Below are 21,324 nucleotides of genomic sequence, written 5' to 3'. Positions count from 1 at the left end.
GGGGGGGGGTCTTCACAAACGTGGCCTTCAGGAGGCTGTTGAAGGAGGTCCGAGGTATGTTATCTCTGGTGTGACTAAGGTTGCGGGTTTGACTTCCAGGCCGCTGAGCCTCAGCAGACACAAGGTGTCTACCAGTAGGAAGGATCTGCTGCAGTTGGTGTCCATGTCGTCGGAGACGTCGGCCTGCTCCACTCGCAATGTTCTCGGGTTTCGAGAGAAGATAGTTTGGTCGAACTAAACTCTGACCCCGCCTTTGTCTGCAGATCTACAACGAGAAGAGGAGCCAGTTTGAGATCAAGAGGAACAACCCCAGGGAGCTGGTGGAGCGGGTGGCCAGCGACATCTCCAAGCTGCTTGACAGCAAGAGGAAGGCCCTGGAGGTAGGTGGCCATCCTTGTATTGTCCTGCTCGGCGGTCTCTCGGTCTTGAGCGCGTGGGCGAGCCGCCGGCAGCGGCTCTTCTCGGGGGAACGCTTACGGTGAAGAATATTACGCCTCCTTGTTCCGTCTCCTGCTGCGACTGCAGCTGACATCTTCTGATCACGCTGAGAGACCAAACATCTTGTCTTCTTGCCGACGCCAAACAGCCAGGGTCGAAGCGACCTTGGAGCTGACGGCTCCTCTGCCTCTGAGCAGGTATCTTCAGCGTTATTATTCACCGTGATGATTATTGTCAGTAATCAACAGCCCACCCGGTGACGTTCTTCAGAGAGTCTCCATCCCGTGTTTCTCCGGATGTTCTCCGTCCGTTAGAGAGACGGTGAGATCTTTGGAAAGGCACCGGAGTTGTATGCTTCGGGAGCCTGTGGTGAGAGGAACCTTGTCGGTGGGCTCCGCAGAGACTCCTGTGATTGTGGTGGTGTGCGGCGCCCCCCCCCCCCCCCGACCTCCACGTGTCCTGGAGATTCACTCAGGAAGAGGAAATGAGGTGAAAACGGAAAAAAAATGAAGAAGAAGAAGAAGAAGAAGAAGAAGAGAGGGACTGGAATCCGAAGGTCTCCCCGGGGCGAAGAAGAATCAGGAAAATGATGTTCAGAAATTCATAGATTTAAAAATGAGCAGCGAGCGGAAGGGGAAGGGAGGAGGGCGAGTGGAAGAGGAAGAGGAGGAGGAGGAAGAAAAGGAGGAGGAAAGGGGGGGGAGAGTCAGACCACAGAATTCCCCAAATAAAAGTGTAAATTCTGGTGGAGCTCAAAGCTCAGGAGCTAATGTTTCTCAGAGGTTTCTGACCTCCGTGTTCCCGCCGGCAGACGTTCTCCTGCGGAGATCCTTCACTCCGGCACAGAGGAGATAACGCCGAGCGCTCGGGACCTTTCATATTCCTCCTGGACGTTCCCGCTGAGTTCAGCAGACCAGGGCTGTAGCACGTCCGGGCGTGTCTGCAGGCGGGAAGATGAGATGATTCCAGGACCATAGGGGGACGATATCTGGGCCGGAGACACTCTGGTCCTGATGAAGAAGTAATCTCAGCCCACCCGGCTGATCCAATCACGCTCCTCCGCTGGTGATCCACCAGATCTCCACGGAGGGGAGGATGAAGAGGAGGAAGAGGGGGAGGATGAAGAAGAAGAGGCCCCGAGCCTTAGACAGGCTTCATGTTACATTTCCATCAGGTTCTGCAGAGAAAAGGACCTTTGTCAGAAGCTCTTAAGTTGGATTTCACAGCTGCTGCTGGATGGAGGAGGCACCAAGGTCGGGGTAATCCAATTACACAGATCTGCAAACTCCTCCAGCACCAGGCTGAGGACCTGCTGCCTCTGGGCCTCCAGCAGCAGACAAGACGCCTGCTCTCTCAGAGCAGATGCAGGGCGGCGGTTCTGAGACCATCCGAGAAGGAGGTCCCGGACAGAACCGGGGACACCAGGGGGGTGAAGAAGGAGGAGGCCTTCCAGTCACACCGCTGTCTGAAGACAGATGTGATGATATGGGACGCGGTGAAAGGTCCGGATCCACTCCGGCTGGTCCGGAACCAGAATCTGGAAGTGACTCTGAAAGGAGCCACCGCTGGATGGATCTCCAGAAGGTCTGATTCTGAACACAGAATGGGAGAAAAAGACGTGACCTCTGCACACCTGAAGGAGCCTGCGGTCTACTCGGGTGGACCGCCAGCGCGACTCTCCACTGTCTGCTGCTCCCGACCTTCAGGAACGAACTTCCTATTTTCCCGTGTCTGGTGGAAAATATTATGGGATGTAGAAGTTGCGGGGCAGAGCTGCAGAACCTCAGGTGGGTCTCAGCCCGACCGTCGGACCTCCTGGCGGGAGACGTGAATGGCAGAAGGTCAGCTGGTCTGCCGCGGGTTTGACGCTGACCCTCTCTGACGTGGACGGCGTGCACGAGAGGACGGCGTGCACGAGAGGACGGCGTGCACGAGCGGCAGAATCTGCTCGACAGAATTAATGGGCCAGACGTCATGGCCGCCGTCTCACTCCGACCGCAGCAGGGGGGAAGAGGAGAAGGAGAGGGGAGGAGGTGGAGAAGTGAAGAAGATGAGACAAGGAGGAAAAGAAGAAGAAGAGAAGACGAGAAGAAGAAGAAGAGAGAAGAAGAGAAGACGAGAAGAAGGAGAAGGAGAGGAGGAGGAGAAGATGACACCGCCCAGCGCCGGCCGGCTGGTCCCCTCGCATCACTTTACAGACATGAATAATGCACTGAGACAGGCTGTGGGCCGGCACGCACAGCGGCGTGCACGTGAGGGGGGGCGTGAGCGTGCACGTGGGTGGAGTCAGCGTGCACGGGGAGCACGGAGGCGGAGTGAAGGTGCTTAGAAGGCTTGTCAGCCCGCTCGGAGGCGGAGTCATTGTTCTCGGAGGCGGAGTCGGCGTGCACGTAGGCGGCATCGGCGTGCGCGCAGGTGTCGGTGTGCACGTGTTTGTCGATGGCCGCCCGGAAAGTAGCGAGGAAGGAAATGATCAGTTGAGTGCCTGTTTCCATGGCAACAGCGGGATTATAATCCCGTCCCTCGGTCTCAGACACCTGGCGTGGAGGAGGGGGCGGAGCCTCCCCTGGTCACCGAGGCCAAGATGGCGGCCGAGCGCCGGCGTGCCAGGAGGCGGATGAATATTAATGAAGGAACAAGGTCTTGGAGGACCAAGGTCTCTCCGAACCCTGAAGCTCACGTGCTCGGAGCTCCTGAACGTCCTGAACAGCAGCTGCTGTCCTCAGTGACCCCACCGTCAGGGACGGATGAAGGAGGCGCTCCACCGCCGCTGCCTCCTTCTGGGCCGACGTCTGATAGTTGCTCTGTTCATTCTCACACACACACTCACACACACACACGTCACCACAAGTGTTTTCATTGTATATTTAGAAGCTTTAATGAAGTACAAGGGCCTCATGATGTGTGTGTGTGTGTGTGTGTGTGTTTGAGATAGTTGAATAACTAACCTGATCACCAGTAAGGACGTCACCATTGCAGACAGTGCTTGGAGAGAAGCTGCCAGACACACACACACACACACACACACACACAAACACACACGCCGGCAGCAGCAGGGAGAAGGAATCCAAATTAAAGAGGAGACTCTCTAACAAAGTAATTTGTTTTCCATTTTCTGGAGGCCTTTGGAGAGACGGCTCCTCTCAGGTCCCGTCAGGAGGGAGCAGGAAGTAGGACGAGCTGCCGTCCAATCACAGCACAGGAGACAAACTTCTCAGCTCTCAGCCCTGAAGGCTGTCTGAGGAGTTCACACCCCTCCTCCTGCTCCTCCTGCTCCTCCTGCACCTCCTGGCATAGGAGGAGGAGCAGAAGGAAGGCTGGAGGTGTCGGCGCTAAAGAACTCTGGTTGTTGTTGTTGTTGCTGTGCTTCAGTCACGGGCCGTTGCCGTGGGTAACGCCATGCCGCTAATGTGGCCTTTCTCAGAGATGTGCATGCTAATCGAACACATGTTGCATGTATGGTAGAACACTGATACCTGTGTGTGTGTTTTTTTTTTTTGTGTGTGTGTGTGTGTGTGTGTGTGTGTGTGTGTGTGTGTGCATGAGCATGCACACACCCCCTGCAATTCCGCCACCCCACCCCGCTCCTTGTCATTCAGATCTATGGACGTCCATTAGCAACCATCTGTTACAACCTGCAGCAGTGATCACACACACACACACACACACAGACACACACACACACACACACACACACACACACCTACAGACACCTTTCCCCCACAATCATTTCATCTTGGCCTATGATTGTATGATTGGTCCAGGCCTCGCCTGTTGAACCTTCCAAAAGTCAACCTCACAACCCCCCGCAGTGGAGTGGGGGGGGGTTCACACACACACACACACACACACACACAGATTTTGCCCGCCACCAGCAGTCTGGCCTAGTACTGCGTTGTACTCCTGGTGTAGCACTGCAGTATTACTGTACGCGTACCAGCGGGTCATTCTATCAGTCCCACTGATAAAGGTCACAGCACCCCCGTCCTCCTGCCCCCCCCCCCCCCCCCCTCTCGTCCTCACCCCACCCCCCCACCCTCACCCCCCCGTCCCTCGGCAGCGTTTCACATTAGACAAAATGTCAGAACCTGATCTGCTTGGTGGCAGTGCGGCGCCCGGAGCGCCTCCCTCCACGCTGCCGCCGCTGCTTTTATTTGAGCTCTGAATGTTCCATTTTCAGCTCCATTTGAAGGCCCCCCCCCACCCCCCAACAAATGTCAGCAGATGATTGGTGCTTTTTCTCCCTCTGCCGTGTTCCTGCGCCACAAAATCATTCATATTGACTGACAATATGTGTTCCAGACGGGGAGTGTGTGTATCTGTGTGTGTGTGTGTTACCCGGCGACATCTTGTGAAGAAAAAAGAAAAAGGGCTTGTTGTGTTTAAGCAAGTTGTTGAAGTGGCACCAGCTTCTGCTCCTCCGTTGTTTCCCCATCATTGACAGACCAGTGAAGGCCTGCTGTGGGCCTGCTTGCCTGCCCCCCTCCTCCAGGGGGACCTCCCCTGGACCTCCTCCAGGAGGATCAGCCCTGGACCTCCTCCAGGGAGGACCCCCCCCCCTAGTCCTCCCTGAGCTGCTCCATCCCTGGACCTCCTCCTCCTCCTCCATGACTGCCACCTTCAGAGGGCAGACCATCATCACCCTGGACTGTCACAAGGCTACATGGAGAAACATCTGACATCCACCCTCTCATTTACACATCTGGACATGAGGAGTCTCCAGTGAACCTCCTGCATGCGTTTGAACTGTGGAAGGAACCTGCTCCTCCAGGAAGTCCTTCTGAGTCTGGAGGGCAAGGTTCCTCTGAAGGCTTCCTCCAGTCTCCAGTCTGGCTTCTGATGTCCACCAACCTTCTGGTCACACCTCATGACCTCTTATCAGGGTCCATGAAGACCCCCCCCCCCCCCCCCCAGGGGTCAGAGGTCGGACTGCATCTATTCTGAACCTCCATCAGGAGGAGCTTCGTCCTCACTCACTCACAGCTTATCTTCTCCAGCGCCTCTGCTCCCCCGCCCTGCAGGGAGGAGCTGCAGGCTGAAGGATCCCCCATCCTTCTCCTCCACGTCTGCAATCATCTGCAACCTTCTGTCTCCTCTGTTAGTTTCTGAAGCTGCAAGTCAGTTCTAGCCCCTGACTCTGTGTGTGTGTGTGTGTGTGTGTGTGTGTGTGTGTGCGCGCTCTCGCTGGGCTGCTGCTGCTCACTCACTCTTCAGACACTTTGAGAGAAGTTGTTCTTCCAGCCTGATGTTTGACAGTTGAAGCTGGCAGGAGGATGAACTTCAAGTGAGGGGGGGTTTTTACACACACACACACACACACACACACACACACACTCACACACACCATCTTGTATGGTTCTTCAGCAGTGGCTGAACTGCGATGTTTGGACCTGAATGAAACCGGCCTGGGGATGCTGGTTCACTTTAACTAGTTAGTCAGTCTGTTAGTCAGTGAGCTAGTTAGTAATCGAGTTAGAGGGTCCGTCAGTGTCTTGGTGAGCCAGGCTGCTCCGGAGTCAGCGAGTTAGTCAGTGAGCTAGTGAGTCGGCAAGTTAGTCGGTGAGTTAGTGAGTCAGTCTGTCAGTGAGACAGTTCCACAGTGATTGTGTTTGCTTTGCATGTTGACGTTGAACCCAAGAGACATCAGTGCTGCCATGAATGCAGCTGTTAGGGAGGTGACCTCCACCCAGGTCCTCCTAGCTCCACCCGCCTCAGAGGGGTTCTCCTCCACCTCCTCCTCGCCGTCTGCGGCCCAGACGGCCGGTTCCAGGCTGTCACAGCACAACTTTGGACCGCTGGTGGAGATTGGCAGGAGTGTGTGGAGGTGGAGGTGGCGGCGGTGGATGCCCAGGCAGTCCAGCTCCACCCTGATTGACAGGTGGAGGCCCGAAGCAGCCGCGGCCGTTTGTTTGCTCATCGGCCGTCTAATTGAGTCCGGCTTTGAGGAGCAGCTGTCAGATACGGGTCTGCTTCTCCTGCCGGATGATTGACAGGGACGGGGCGCCGCTCGGAGAGGAGCCGAGCCGGAGAAGGACGGAAGGCCGCGGAGGAGAACCTCACACTTTGACCTTGCGCGACCTCGGAGAATCGGCTTTAGCTTGGCCGCTAATGACGTTCCCCCTCCGGGCCCCGGGTGTCCTCTGCTCCTGTAATCCCAGCCCTGCTGCCTTGTTTCTTCTGGCTGATACTCGTTAATCCCGTCATTGATTGCAAAGCTACAAGCGCAGGGTTTTCTTATCGCGGTAATCCTCCACCATCTCAGCCCCCCAGGTCAAAACACCCCAGCCTGACTGGAGAAAACATCTCAGCATCCTTTCAGCGCTGCCACGCTCCAGCTCCTGGCTTCCTCTCGATCTTCAGGAGAACCTGACGTCGGGGCTTTCTGGATCCGGTCCCGAGGCCGGAGTTCCCAGTCGGATCCCCGAGCTCCTCCCGGCCCGCGGAAGTGTCGTTGAGCAACACCGGAGCCCTTGCTGCTGCAGCCGGACAGGTGTCCTCCGTGGAGGTGACGTCTTCAGGCCTCGGCAGCCTGTTCTTCCCCTCACTCTCTGGATAATCATCTTCTTCTCGCCGGATTCAGATTTTTCTCAGCCTCTCCCCCCCCCCCGTACCATCGGCCCGGAGGTGGTGGAGGTGGAGGAGGGGGGCCGAGATCGATGCTCAGCTGGCGCTGGCAGAGACGGGCAGCTGGCTGAGGGATCGATGGGCTCGGAGCTCCAGACTCCTGGGCCTTTGTGGACAGAGATTACTTCTAAATTATTACAGCAGGCAGATGCTTGTCAGGAGATGTTCTCCGTGAAGGTCAGACCGCTCCGGCGTCGCTCCGTCACCCCCAGCCCTCCTCTTCCCCACAGGGAGTCTGTATCTTTGCATGGTGAGCAGAAGTTTCAGGGGAGGGAGCTGAGTAACGTTCGGGAGGAGTTTCGCGGGGTCCCTGCGCACGGACCAGATGTTCTCCTGCTCCTTCGGCCTCCTTCTCCAACCTCTGACCGTTGGAAACCCCGGAGAGCGTGATGCTCAGCAGCACCAGGGCTTCCTCCAGAAGTTCAGCAGCATCTGACACAGGACACAATGGTGTCTGTGTGTTTGTGTGTGGTTCTTTGCGGACCAGAATGGTGGTGGTGGAGGAGCGTTCTCAGATGGCGGCGGCCTGTGCCGCCATCGGGTTCTTCTGCCTGGTTCTACCAGCGGCGTCATCTTCTTCTTCGTCTTTTACTTCTCCTTCCATTGGTCGCATTTGAACGTACCGCTCAGCACTGCCCCCTGGAGGCTCCTGGCGGTACTGCCATCGCTGCCGCTGAGGACGACCGAGTGGAGGACGTCAGGAGGCTCTGCCCTTTAGGGAGGGTTGAAGCTCTCTGCTCCATCAGAAACAAATCTGAAGGTCTCACACTTCCAGTAAAACCTTCTAACTTGCAACTGGGCGGCGGGGCGGTGCAGGGGTTAGCAGACCCGTCCCCTCGCAGCTCGCAGGTCCTCGTTGGAGTCCCACGTATGAGGGGTCTCCATGTTCTCCGGTGTCTCCAGCGTGGGGTTCCTCAGGGCTCCCCGGGTTCCTCCCAGAGTCCAAACACATGCAGCAGGTTCTTTGTCGACTGAGACTGGTTGTGTGTCTCCATGTGACCTAAGAATGACGGCTGAATGGGGGGGGGGGGGGGGGCTTGTATCTTCACTCCTCAGGCAGGCCTGTGTCCTTGTCTTCCGAACATCTCGTCCTCCCGGTATCTCATCCTGATCATCTCAACCTTCAGGTTCCATCGTGAATTGATTCATGGGTGATTTCATAACTTGTTGTACGGTGTGCGTGTGTGTGTGGGTGTGTGTGTGTGTGTGCCCGCACTAGCCCTGGTAATAGGAAGTCCATGACGTGTATCCGCAGGGCCGAGCTGGTGTGTAGAGGCTGGGTTCCTCTGCTGAGGAAGATCTCCTGTGGGTTGACAGGCCGTGTGGGGGAGGCGAGATGAAGGCTCATGAAGATGAGGAGAAGAAGTGAGAGGGATTAATTCTCCACCCAGGAGACGGAGATAAAATCAGATGTTTAAAAGCCGCCACAGCTAATCCTGTCATTTCTTGGACTAGAATAATGAGAATGGAGAAGCGATATCTCTTGAAGAACCGGAAACAGAGCTAATCTCTCCATGACGTGCACGTGCTGCTGCTGATGCTGCTGCCGCTCGCGCCGCCGAGCAACGGGTTCCTTCTGGAGGAAGAGGAACACCGGGTTCCTTCTGGAGGAACACCGTCCTCAGCAAGATCTTCATCGTGAAGATCCGCTCAGCATGGAGATTAGACGTGGCTGAGGTTCTCCTTCCCGTTTCTGCTGGAGCACCAGAACCACGTGGATCCCCAGAGGGATCCAGACAGGTTCGTGTTCTCAGGAACCCCCTCGGTCCTGGACCGGGTTCTGGCTGCAGGTGGAACACGGCCAGCGGTCCCACAGGTGGTGGGTTCTAAGGTTCTGAGCGGGTGGACCGGTTCTCTCTGTGGGTTCCCTCCATGTTCTCCGTCCTCCTCCAACGGTCTGGTGGAGGCTCGGTGTGAGAAGGCTGTTTGGAGTGTTTGGATGATTGACAGCGGTTGGGTCCAGGCTAAGCCCCGCCCCCGGCCCGGTGACAGCTGTGAAGGCCGAACGGACCCCAGGACGTCAATCAGCTGTCCTCTCGGTGGAACCTCAGCGTGGCCGCGCGGCCAGCAGATCGATGGATGCTCGGACGTGTGGCTTCCACTTCCTGTCAGCCGGGTTTGACCTCCATCTGACCTTCTCAGCTGCTCAACCGGGAATCAGAAGCTCCTGAAATCCCCTGAGGCTGTGGAAGCTGCCAGGTGGACCTCTGGAGGTAGTGGACTGGCAGGAGGGGCTCACCTGAAGATAAGATCTCCCGCGTGACGGCCTATTTGCTTTAATTGCCCCGAAAGTCAGAAAATACCCTGACTGTGGAGAGCAAGTCCCCTGGAGTGTGACCTCCAGGAGCCAAAGCTCTTGGTCCTCTCAGCATCTTGGGTGTCACCCCACTGAGAATGATCTCGGACCTCCACTCCATGGAGGAAGGTGGACCGGCCTGGATGTGAACCAGGTGAAGGGGTGGAGCAACCCCCCCCCACAAGTCCAGGAGGAGTTGGGTCCAGATCCACATCCGCTTCGAAGTCCCGGATGGAGTCCATGACCTTCACATACCCCCCCCTTTGTGACCTTCTCAGGTATCTCCACGTCTCATCCTGGACATGGTGTCTCCTGGCGTCCTGGGCCCTCTCGACTCCCTGGAGAAAATCCTGCCTTCTCTCTTCTTCTGACTGAGAATCGTCGAAGAGCAATCGTTTCTCCGCTGAGCGACGTCCGCTCTCCCTCCATGAAGCTTCTGCTTTGCAGCAATGATGGGGACAAAGCCCAGGACCATTACTCTCTCAGGGCGGTCTTCTGCTGCAGCCTGCGGTATTGACAGGCCCATCAAGGACAACTGAGGACATTTATGTGGGTGGACAGGCGCTTTCTTTTTTTGGCATGAGGCTGTAGGACCTCCTGAGGTTTGAGAAGAAGTGGGATATGAAGCGTGCTGTGAAATCCCGACTGATCCTAGAAGTGCAGATGGTAGAACCGCTCCTCTGCTGCGGCGTTGTGGCGGTAATGAAGAAGGCTCAAACATCTGCAGAAGCTAGAAAACAGACGGGAGCATTTGTCCCGTCGGCTCTGGGCCCCCAGGTTCCTTCTGAGCTGAAAGGAGCTCCTTCAACCTGAGGAGGTCCTGCTCAGTCCAGGTGTCCATCCTCTTCCTCCCTGTTGTCCTTCTTCTCCTCTGACCCCACCTGTAGGCTCCACTTTCATTTGTTTTCCATCTTCTGAAGAGCCAAAGAAGGTCTTCTCCTGGACAGTCTTTTAGGCTGCAGAGACCAGCGGCAGGTGTGAGGAGGTCCTGGGTTCAGGAGAAGTTCTAGCTCCTGCAGCATCGGACCAGCGACGTTGGGATCAAGATAGAACCGGAGGCGTCCCCGTCTTCCTTCCCCTCCTCCTCGTCCTTCTCGTCCTCCTCAACCTGATTCACCCTCGCTCATTCTGATCCTCTCTTCATCTCCACAATGACCTCCTGGCTGTTAAGAAGCTGCGTGTCTCTCTTTCCATTTCCTTCCTGTGACCTTGCGATAACCCTAGAAGGACTCGTCTCCGGGTCGGTCCGACCCCCAAGCCTCCGACCCGCCCGACCTCCCGGTTGCCCCGACAACGGGCAATCCCCCCCCCCCCAACTGTAATCCCGGCCGCCGTCTGATGGCGGGGGGAGCAGCAGGCCAGCCGGCCTCGGCCGCTGGAGGTCCATGGAGGCCCGATTATGTTGATTGGATGAGGTCAACATACAGTGTGTGTGTGTGTGTGTGTGCGTGAGTGTGTGCGCGTGTGTGTGCGCGCGGTACGTCCACAGTTAAATTGATTGATTATTCAGACATGCAGCTTCTTTTGATTCGACTCGCGCTTCTTCAGTGTTGCTGCTGCTGCAGTGAGTGCGTGTGTGTGTGTGTGTGTGTGTGTGTGTGTGTGTGTGGATATCACTGTCACCTCTGATCAAGGAGACACATATGCCCCTGCATCTCAAGGCTGAGCCCCTCCCCTCCCAGCCCACACACACACACACAGACACACACACACACACACCTAGACACACACACACACACACAAATAGCCTGTAAAACAATCCCACCTTTCAGTGGCCCCTGTTGCAGTGTGTTTCCTTCGACCCGTGGTCGGACGCTGAGCTCCTCATGGAGGATGGAGCCTTCGTGCTCCTCACCAGCACCCCAAATCTTCCTCTCAGGGGTTCACCAGAAAAGCAGAGATCATTTTGAGAATCTCAGATGAATGTGGAGGGCAGCACGAAGAGAAAAGCAGCGCCGTGTGTTCCCGGAGCTGCTGTAGCAGTCGGACCCGGTGGAGCAGATCATCTGCTCAGGAGGGATCGTCTAGATGATTCCCTGATTATGGAGTGAGAAGCTCAGAGGTCGGAGCCGCGCTGCGTTCATAAACGTGCCGCGAGCTCGTTCGGCGTGCACGTTAGTGTGTTATTATGGTGTGCAGACCGTCCTGGTCTGCTCCTCCTGGAGGCTCCTCCTCCACCGAGCTGCTAATCTCCCCTGGAAATGCTGTTTTTGTGGGCCCAGTTTAGGCTGCACAAAAGCCGGCGTTTAGATCCGAGGAAGCCGGAGCACCGCCGCTGTGGGTAGGTGACGGCGTCACGCCGTCCAGATCTGGTCTCCGTGGAAACGGCAGAGTGGAGTTACAAAATGCACGGAGAAACCTGAAGGCAAGCGTTTGCATGGGGTTGTGGAAGGCGGAGATTAGTGGAAACAAAGGCAGGGATTATCTCAGCACGTTACAATGGTTCCACATGCAGCGCCTCTGCTAACGGGTCGCCGCAGGGCGCTCCGGAGCCCAAAACAAAGACGACCCCCCCCCCCCCCCCCCCCAGACCTCCCGGACCCTCTGGGCCCCCCGGAACCTCCCGGACCCCGAGGACCCTCCCGGACCCCGGCCCGTCGGAAACCGCTAATACGACTACAACACCCGGCTGCCGGCGGCGAGGCGCCGGGGACCTGGAATTAAGGGTCATTATTGCTCCTCATTACAGACTCTTATGTTGTTGAACCACTCCGAAGAGGAGGGTCTGCCCCCCCCCCCCCCCCCCCTTCCCGGAGGGTCCGGACCCCCGCAACTGCCCCCAACAGGAATCTAAAATCTCCTCAGAAATAAAATCTGTCCACCCCCCCCACACCTACCAACACCCCGCTCTCCCTGCTGCACCTCAGGAAGGCAATTAAACTGTTGTGAAGTTGGTTTGTAGCTGGTGTCAGAATTAAAATGGCATTAGAGGAGGAGGGGGGGCACTTAACTGAGACAGATGGAGAGAAATGGAGTCCAGCATATGATGGCAGGATAAAACAGCTGAGCTAAGAGGACAGATAAAAGGATGGTGCCAGAATAGGGGGGTGGAAGGGGTGAAAGTGAGTTTGTCTGAGATGCTTTAAAATTCTGGAGTGGACCCCCCCCCACCCAATCTGTCATTGCGGGACGTTCTGACTCAGTGGTTTCTATGATTGGCCTTAATCCTGCCCAGTGATGAAGAGCTTAGCGAGCCGCTGCCCTCTGCTGCCCCCCGCTGGACCGCCTCTGCACCGCACACACACACACACACACACACACACACACACACACACGCGCGCGCACAGTGCATGAGAAGGCCCTTGTGTCCTGACACATGTGGATCATGTCTGACAACATCCTGACAAAGATGGCCGCCAATGACCCTTCCCCTATGTGTGTGTGTGTGTGTGTGTGTGTGTGTGTGTGTGTGTGTGTGTGTGTGTGTGTGATCAGTGCTACTCATCTCCACTGTTAAATCTTATTTTCCGGAGTTTCTTTTGTTTTAAATCTGCTGTTTCTTTTGTCTTGATTGCCCTAAATGGATGTTTCTAGATTTGAGTACCTGCTGCCTGTGGAGCAGCTCCTCCAGAAGTAGCTACCTTGTAAAATGAGCTCTTTTTGGAAACCTTCTGCTTTCCTCGCTCTGGTATCCACCCGTCCTTCAGATCAGGTTCTCCTCCCACCTCGCCGTCCTCCCTCGCCATTTTGTGGCCTTGCGGTCGCCAAGGTGAGGAGGTCACCCGGAGCTGGTACCTGGGCTCCAGCCTCCCTCTCCGACCTCCTCGGACCTCCACCTGGTGGAGCAGCTGTGGAGTCCCCACAGGTCGCCTGGCGAGCTTCCTCCCATCTCCTCACGCCCCTCCCCGGCTGGACGAAGCTGCTTGGCCCGTAGCCGCCGACAGATGATCCACACACACTTCTCTCTGATCCACTGGCTGGTGGTGATGCTCATCCATCTGGAGATGCACAGAGGAACGGAGGATGCATGAAGATGCACGGCTGGGTGATGGAGAGAGCGGGGGCTTAGAGAAGACGAGAAGATGCGCGGTCACTGTGGAGAAACGGTGAATCACTGGTTTCACTGTGATGTGTTTCAGGTGGAAGCTGGTACTTCTTCTCCTTCGGGTGGTTTTTATCTTCTGAGCTTAGATGGTCTGGTCTCACCTCACTAGAAGGTTCTAGACTGTTGCGGCTGAGGTTTGTCATCCAGCAGCACTGTCAGAGGCCTGGAGGTTGTGTGTGTGTGTGCGTGTGTGTGTGTGTGCGCGTGTGTGTGTGCGCTGTGGATGCATGATTGAAAAATTAGTTGCTGATAGTGCAAGCTACTGAGGCTCCACACACACACACACACAGTGCCTTTAATGGAGGTGATAATTGTTTGAAGGCTCTAATTAGATTCCCTTTCTATTGTTTTTCGTCTCGTTAGGAAAATATTTATTGTTTCAGTTATTGGGCTTCTTCATCAGGAAACACACACAAACACAGACACACACACACACACACACACACACCAGTCGTATCTGTGTCTCCTCTGACCCTCCCACCTGTGTGTGTGTGTGTCTGCAGAGGCTGGCCAGGGAGGCGGAGCAGCTCCAGAAGGACCACGAATGGCAAGATGGTGTGACGGTAATGTAGGAGGTCTCCTCCACTCCTTCTGCTCCTTGTCCTCCTCTCCTGTCCTTCTCCTCCTCCTCTCCTCTCCTCTTCCTCTGGTCACCTTCACGTCTGCCGGTTCCCTCCGTTCACTTCCCTCCGAGAACACGACCGGCACCGCAGAGACATGTGGAACGAGCATCCGGAGGAAGGAGATCCAGAGACAGAGGTTCTCCTCAGTGTCCTCCTTCTCCTCGGGTTCCCCGGGTTCGTCTGGGTTCTGACCTTTCAGAGCGGCTGCGGTCGGAGTGTTTTTGAGCTTGAACGCACCGCCGCTCTGCAAATTTGCAAACACTCAAACACCCCACCAACATGCATGCATACTAATGCAAACACACACACACACACTCCCAGCCGTGATACACTTGCACGTCCCCTCCTGTCGTCTCCTCCGTCTCCAGGGAGACGAGGCTGCTGTCATGGTACGCTTCCCCCAAATGGATTTTTAACCCCGTGCCTCCGGGGGGTGTTTGAGAGGAGCTGTAACTGATTTCAGATGAATAAATAATTAGGAGGACGCCATCTTTGTTCACGGCTGCTTACACTCTGGAGCCCCCTCCCCGTCCCGTACCGTCCCCCCTCCCTGGGACGGGACTGTTCGTCCTCAACCCCGCCGTCCCTCCATCGGAGGTGCGGCGGAGCAGGAAGTGGCGGCGGGTCACGGTGACCAATCACAGCCCACCTGTTCACCAGGAGCCGCGGCCAATCAGCCATGGATACTTCCTGGAGGGGAACTGCCTGCTTGCTAATCCCTCCCTCCATGAACCCCCCCCCACCCCCACCCCTCCTCCATTTACACCCCCTCCTTCCTTTCTCCATCCTTCACTTCTTCTCCACCTTGTTGATGTGTTTCCTGTCTTCGGCTCCCACTTCCTGCCCCCCCCCATCAATAATGGGTCGGCTGATTTCATTTGCCTTTATAATTAGAGCAGGTAATGGAGCTCAGCGGGGTGGAGGTGGAGGTGGAGGAGAAGGAGGAGGTGGTGGAGGAGGAGGGGGGCAGAAGATGTCTCCTGCCTCCTTCTGGGTGAAGACCTCGCTGACTGACAGGCTAATGAGATGAAGGTTTCACATCAGGTGGAACCTGGTGGGTGGAGCCTGCTGCTCCACTGCTGTGTGTGTGTGTGTGTGTGTGTGTGTGTGTGTGTGTGTGTGTGTGTGTGTGTGTGTGTGTGTGTGTGTGAGGGAGAGAGAGGATGAAGGTGGAGGTCACCTGTGTGTGTGTGTGTGTGTGTGTGTGTGTGTGTGTGGCCATCAGGTGGGGCTCCTGGACCTCCATCTGCTGTCCTCAGCTGGACGCTAATGTTGCTCCACCTCAACGACACACTTGCTCCTCCCGGCTGCCGTGGCAGCTGTTACTGCGGCGATGGACGGCCTGGCGCGCTCCCTCTCACACACACACACACACACACACACACACACATATACGGAGTCCTGAGTAGCTGCTGGTGGCTCCAGGGTTGAACATCCTCCGCCTCAGCAGAGGTGGTTTCTGGGACCTTATGTGATGCAAAAGAGCTGCAGCTCAACAGCCTGGTGGAGAGGAGGTCCCAGAGGAGAAACAGATCCTTCATCTTCTACTTTGGGTCCTTTCCTCCATCTTCATCGTCACTCCTGGTCTGGAGGCTGAAGTCACCTCGACTTCAGATGAACCTCCATTTCCTCTCATCCTCTGGAGGAGGTCTTGAGGGTGTGCAGGAGGTAGAGGATGGAACCGAACCCTCCTAGTTCCATCCCCAACTCCTCCTGTGCCGAAGTGTCGTTGAGCAAGACCCACTGCTCATGGTTGCGGAGAACGATTAATACAAGATCATTTATTAGAAAGACGTGAGTCCCAAAGAGTTGTTTCAGCCTGGAAGCCAGGATGGAGGATGAGGTGGAGAAGGAGGAGGGGCTGCAGATTGTGGAGATCGGAGAAAGACGTGGCAGCCGCTGTACGTCTGAGATGCATTAGCGCTAATAGCTGTGCCATGGGGGGGTTGTGAGTGAGAGAAGAAGGCAGCGGACATTCTCACATCCTCACATCTTCACATCTTCAAATCCTCGTGGTCATTTCCTGCAATCACGGACCAGATCAGTCAGGTCTTTCATCATCGGACGCACAGCTCTGCTTCTCCTCTTCCTCCTCAGCCGCAGGGGGCGGGGCCTGTTTGGGTCCGTCAGAGAAGCTGATTGGTTCGTTGTGGAGCCGCACCTGTGCCGCACCTGGTCGTCCGCGGCGATGACACATTAACGCAGGTCAGGACAGGGCGGCGGTTGCTCTGAGGGCCATTATTGGCTGTTCGCCGGTTATCGATCCGTTACATTGACAGGACAAAGACCCCCCTGCGTGGTGGCCCCCGCCCGCCTTCCCTCCACCGTCGCCGGCCCCGCGGTTGCCGTGGTGACCAAGTGCTCATCTCGCCGACTGTTGTGTTTAAACGCCGGCGCTTGTCTGGAGAGAAACGTCTCCTCTCTGCTCTGACTCTCTGACACCCCCACCTCCACCTCCACCTCCATCGGGTGACATTTGAAAACCCGTGACATTCAGGCGGGGGGTGGAGATGCCCAGATAACAAGAAGTTGGAGAAAAGAGGAGTGTAGATGCAGTAGACAGGTGGGGGCTTTGTGCCGGGGGGTGGGGAGTCCACGTCTGAACCCCCCCATCGATCCCCCGGGTCCACGGAGATGAGAATCAATAGTCAGTCAGATCCAGCCGGCTGCGGCGCTGAGCCCGATTTTCCACTTTAACACTCCAGCGGCACCATGAAATGTATGTTCGGGGGGGTGGAGAACCGCCAGGCTGGTGGAGGTCCAGTGGACGGGGGGGGGGGGGGGGGGGGGGGGGGGGGGGACGAGGAGCGGGGAGGGGAGACCCTCCCAAACCCCCCCACCTCAGGTCTCCCTCCTCCCCCGTTGAACTGCAGACTCTTCTTTCACATCCACCCCTGAGATATCATGTAGATCGGTCATTAATGTCCGGAGCCTCCTGGGACCCTGAAGGCCTCAGACTCACATCTGATTGGCTCCTCAGACGCTAAATGAAAACTGGATGAGAAGATGAACCCCCCCCCCCCACCACCACCACTCCCCCCTCCCCTTGTTTGTCACCGATGTGGACGGTTGCCGTGGACGATTGCCGAGGGCGCGGCTTCCCGGCGCCGGCTCAGCGTGCATCCTGTCCCTGCCGTCCTGGATGCCGGGAGAAATGGCGTGGCGGGTTCCATTAGCCGCCTGGACGGGAGCGGCGGTGATGGAAATGATTACCGGGTGGGAAATAACAGGTTTCTGGTTGCCGGTGCGGATTGCTGATTGGCTGCTCTCAGCCCGGCTGTAAAGAGGGGGCGTGACTTCTGGGGGCCGCCGCCGCTAAAATGGCTGGAAATGTGATTGAAAGAGACGCCGGAGAAAATGGAAGCTGCAAACATGGAGTCCAGATAAGCGGGACCGCGGCGGCGGCGAGGTCTGGCCGCGTCCGCTGTTTGCTGTTTGTCGTCTTGGCGACGGACGCCATAAAAGCGATAAAGGCATGTAATTGCATTTGCCCTATCGAAGCTCCCTGAATGGCCATGATAGGGTTAACACGCCAGCTTGTTTATCTTATTTGTCTTTACCTGCCCCCCCCCCCGGTGATCAGATTGGGGCTTGTTTGGGGGAGGGGGGGTGCTGGTATGTCTGTGTCATGTTGGATGGCTCCTTATCTGCCCCGGTCCGCGCACGCCGCCGATGCTATCCCGGCTAAAGCCTGAGCCTCCATTGAGCCTGTCAGCTAACAATGGGAGCGGCGTTGCCCCGTGTGCAGCGGGACAAAGGCCCGCCGCTGTTATCGCCTCGGCGGAATAACTGCCTCCCCGGTGGGCGGCGGCGGGGGGAGGGGAGGGGGGGGCACATTGACGGGAAATACAACTGTACCCCCCCTCCACTCCCCCCCCCCCGAGCTGCAGCAGAGCAACTCTCGCTGCAGATGAACGATGGCGACTCGGGGTTTGTCACGCTTTCCATCCAAGCCTCCAGACCATCCACTCCACAGGTGTGAGGAGACGGTGAACTTCTGCTGTCTGGAGCCTCCCCTCCCTCTCTCTCCTGGCAGAGGATTAGGAGTTCCAGCTCCAGACGGAGATCTTAATGCTCTGATCAAAGGCCCTCAGATCTCTGACAAATTGGTTTGTCTCTGATTCAGACCCGCTCACCCTCCCCGCCGGAGGCCGTCTCACCCTCTCGCACAGCAAGGTCTTCAGGTTTTCACCCCGAGGAGGAGGAGGAGGAGGAGGAGGCCGTCTGAGGGTTCACACCTGCTTCTGACAGACCTCCTCTGATCATCTCCTCCTTAATGAGGTCCTTCTGTTGGTAACACTGAGATTATACTGAGTTCCCAGCTCTTATTGCAAAGGGTTTATCTAGTCTGCCCCCCCCAACACACACACACCGTCCCCTGGGGCAGTACAGACCGGATGCAGGACCGCGAAGGAGACAGTGTGTGTGTGTGTGTGTGTGTGTGTGTGTGTGTGTGCACGCTAATGAAGAGCAGTGAATGAAATCCTTTATTGTGTTTGATATCATGTCAGCCTCCATTAGAGAAGCTGCTGCCGGAGATGATTGTTGGACCAGCAGCCCAGAAGGGAGGCATGGTGCCGGGGTGTGTGTGTGTGTGTGTGTGTGTGTGAGACGGGGCAGGGAAACAGAATGTGTGTGTGTGTGTGTGTGTGTCTGCAGGCGTGCGTGCCCGCGGGGCGGAGGCATCGGTGTGTTGTGTAATTACGAAGTCATTAGCAGGTGTCCGCAGGAGATATGGATGTGAGGGTAATCAGCCCTGAACCTGATGGAGCTCCGTCACGCTCAAATGTCAGCCTCCGTCAGCGCAGACGGGTGGAGGCTCAGAAGACAAAAAAACAAAATCCTGACCGACTTTTGGTCGGAACACGGCGGCCTGCGGAGGACGTCCCGCGGTGTCCCTCGGTGGTCGTCCTCCGCCGCCGCGAGAAGGTCCCCCTCCTCCTGGACCTCCTGGACCCGCTGGGACGTCCCGGACCTCCCGGAGTCTCGTCTGACGGTCCGATCGCAGGCTCCTTTTGGAGAAGGCGCCGGCGGCCCGTTTGGCGGCCTCGCCCGAGACAAAGTCACATTCTCATGTAATCCAGAACAGAGAGCGGTTTCCATGGCAACAGCCAGCTTCTTACCTCTGCGCCGCCAAAACCAGAAATTGGCGAGAGGAGGCCGGTATTAAGGATGGAGAGATTGGGGGAGATGAAGATAAGAGCGGGCGGGGAGGAGGGTGGGCGGGGGCGCAGAGATAAGGGGGGCAGGAAATGAGCAGAAAAAGATGGATGGAAGGAGGGGCGGAGATCTTCACCTGACCCCGGCGCTCGCCGCCACGTCCGAGGCTGCAGGTCCACTCAGCGGGAGAGATTTAATTTACTGATAGCATCTCAGGCAGGGGGAATTTCTCACACTCAGAGTGTGTGTGTGCTCGTATGAGACACACACACACACACACACACACACACACGCATGGGCGCTCTGTAGATACTGTACATGCACACTAGTATGGACCAGCTGGGATGCAGGGCTGGGAGGGCGGTGTGTGTTTGTGTGTGTGTGTGTGTGTGTGATAGTTACTGCATGCTCACTGTGAGTCAGCTGTGTTTAACCCAGACCTTCAGCCCAAAGAGCAGATGGCTCAGGCTGGTTGGTGGGGGGGCAGAGGGGTCTTGGTGATCCTGGTGGTTCCAGAAGATCAAATCCAGGCCGGCTGAGATGCTCTGGAATCTCTGGATGAGGGTTTCTGTCACTCCAGAACCAGACCAGACCAGTATCTTCTCCGCGTGTCCTCCATCAATCCATCTTCTAGGTCGTCACGGTGATGAGGAGAACAACCGGGGTTTTCACACCAGAACCTTCACGTGTTTGTGCACGTCAAGGTGCACGTTGAGCAGCACGTAGAGGTGCATGAAGATCAGCATCCATTCAGGAGTGTCTTTCGGACCGGACCGTCCCTCGGCTCGGCCGAAGCGTCCGCCGGACGTGGAGGTGCCGCTCGGCGCTCTGACCTTCAGGGCTGCAGTCGATGTAAATCTTGGTCTCCTCTCCACGCCGTGGATTATCTCCTGCCCGCGGCTCTCGAAGCTTCTCCAATTTTCTCCGCCGCTGCACTCGGCTGCTTCTTCCCCTCAATTAAGAAGAGCAGCGGCGTGGATCCGAATCCTGTTTGAGAAGAGCTTTCGGTGTGGAGGACGTCTGCGTGATGCTCCTCCGAGCGGCACAGAAGCCACGCGCCTGGACTCCGGTCCACTTTGGAGGAGGAGGTCCTCCTCACATGGTCTCCTAGAAGGAGATGGTGCCAACTGGAAGGTCACAGAAAGCCCTGGATCTCCTGCTGCCTGGTCCAGGATGATCCGCGGGTTGACCAGCGTCTGATCAGGTGTCCTCCAGGAGCTTCCAGCTCCCTCACGTCCCGTCAGGTGGAGCTTCTCCAGCTCCGGTGCCTGATGACACACCGATCAGTCTGCGAGACAAGTGAAGATACATGGAGGTGTGTGTGTGTGTGTGTGTGTGTGTGTGTGTGCGTGTGTGTGCGTGTGTGTGAGGGGTCCCATCATCAGACCGTCTCCGGGTCTGTGTCTGTGATTCTGCTGCGTGTGTGTTGACCTTGAGAAGGTCCTCAGCCGTCCTCCAGTGATAATGATGCAGGACCAGGCTTCCAGAGAGAAGCTCTGGGGTTTGTCTGTCCAGAGTTGAGGCTGGAGGTGGGTGGAGGTGACGCTCATCACATCTCCTCCCTCTCCTCCTCCACCTTCTTCCTGCTGTCCTTAATGTTTCTCCGCAGGGTTCCAACATCTGCCTCCGGCAGGTGACAGGAGCCCCCGCCTGGCTGACAACACCTCTGTCTGTCTCACACAAACATAAATACACACACACACCTCCATGTATCTTCACACACTCCTTCCACCTGTCTGACACACACACCCTTCCACCTGTCTGTCACACACACACACACAAACACACACACACACACACACACAAAAACATCCTTCCACCTGTCTGTCACACATACACACACACACAAAAACATCCTTCCACCTGTCTGTCACACACACACACATCCTTCCACCTGTCTGTCTGTCACACACTCACACTTACACACACACACACACACCCTGTCTGCCCCCCCTGATGCTGATTATATTCTCATGCTGTTCAGTGTGACTGAATATAACCCCCCAGAGGCTGACATAGACACTGCTATATCTTCTCACCACCTGTCTCTCCACCCTTCTTCTCCTCTTCTTCTCCTCCACCTCCTCTCGTTCTTTTCTCCTCCTGTTCTCCTCTTCTTCTTCTTGTTCCTCCTCTCC

General features: G+C 56.6%; 1 protein-coding gene across 3 annotated transcripts in view; it reads left to right on the top strand.

The window, feature by feature from the left end:
* Positions 1-21,324, top strand: part of cacna2d2a (calcium channel, voltage-dependent, alpha 2/delta subunit 2a) — a 68,408-nt gene that overhangs the window by 14,997 nt on the left and 32,087 nt on the right. For all 3 annotated transcript variants that reach the window (XM_086149554.1, XM_086149553.1, XM_086149552.1), the window contains exons 3-4: positions 264-380; positions 13,907-13,966. In XM_086149554.1, the coding sequence (XP_086005680.1) occupies positions 264-380; positions 13,907-13,966 (177 nt within the window). The remainder of the gene's footprint in view (positions 1-263; positions 381-13,906; positions 13,967-21,324) is intronic.

Source organism: Fistularia commersonii, chromosome 7 (genome assembly GCF_037954325.1).
Source record: "Fistularia commersonii isolate RoL2024-O1a breed Wild chromosome 7, RoL_Fcom_v1.0, whole genome shotgun sequence".
NCBI classification, from domain to species: Eukaryota; Metazoa; Chordata; class Actinopteri; order Syngnathiformes; family Fistulariidae; genus Fistularia; species Fistularia commersonii.
The sequence above is the reverse complement of the archived record's forward strand: the minus strand, read 5'-3'. Positions and strand labels throughout refer to the sequence as shown.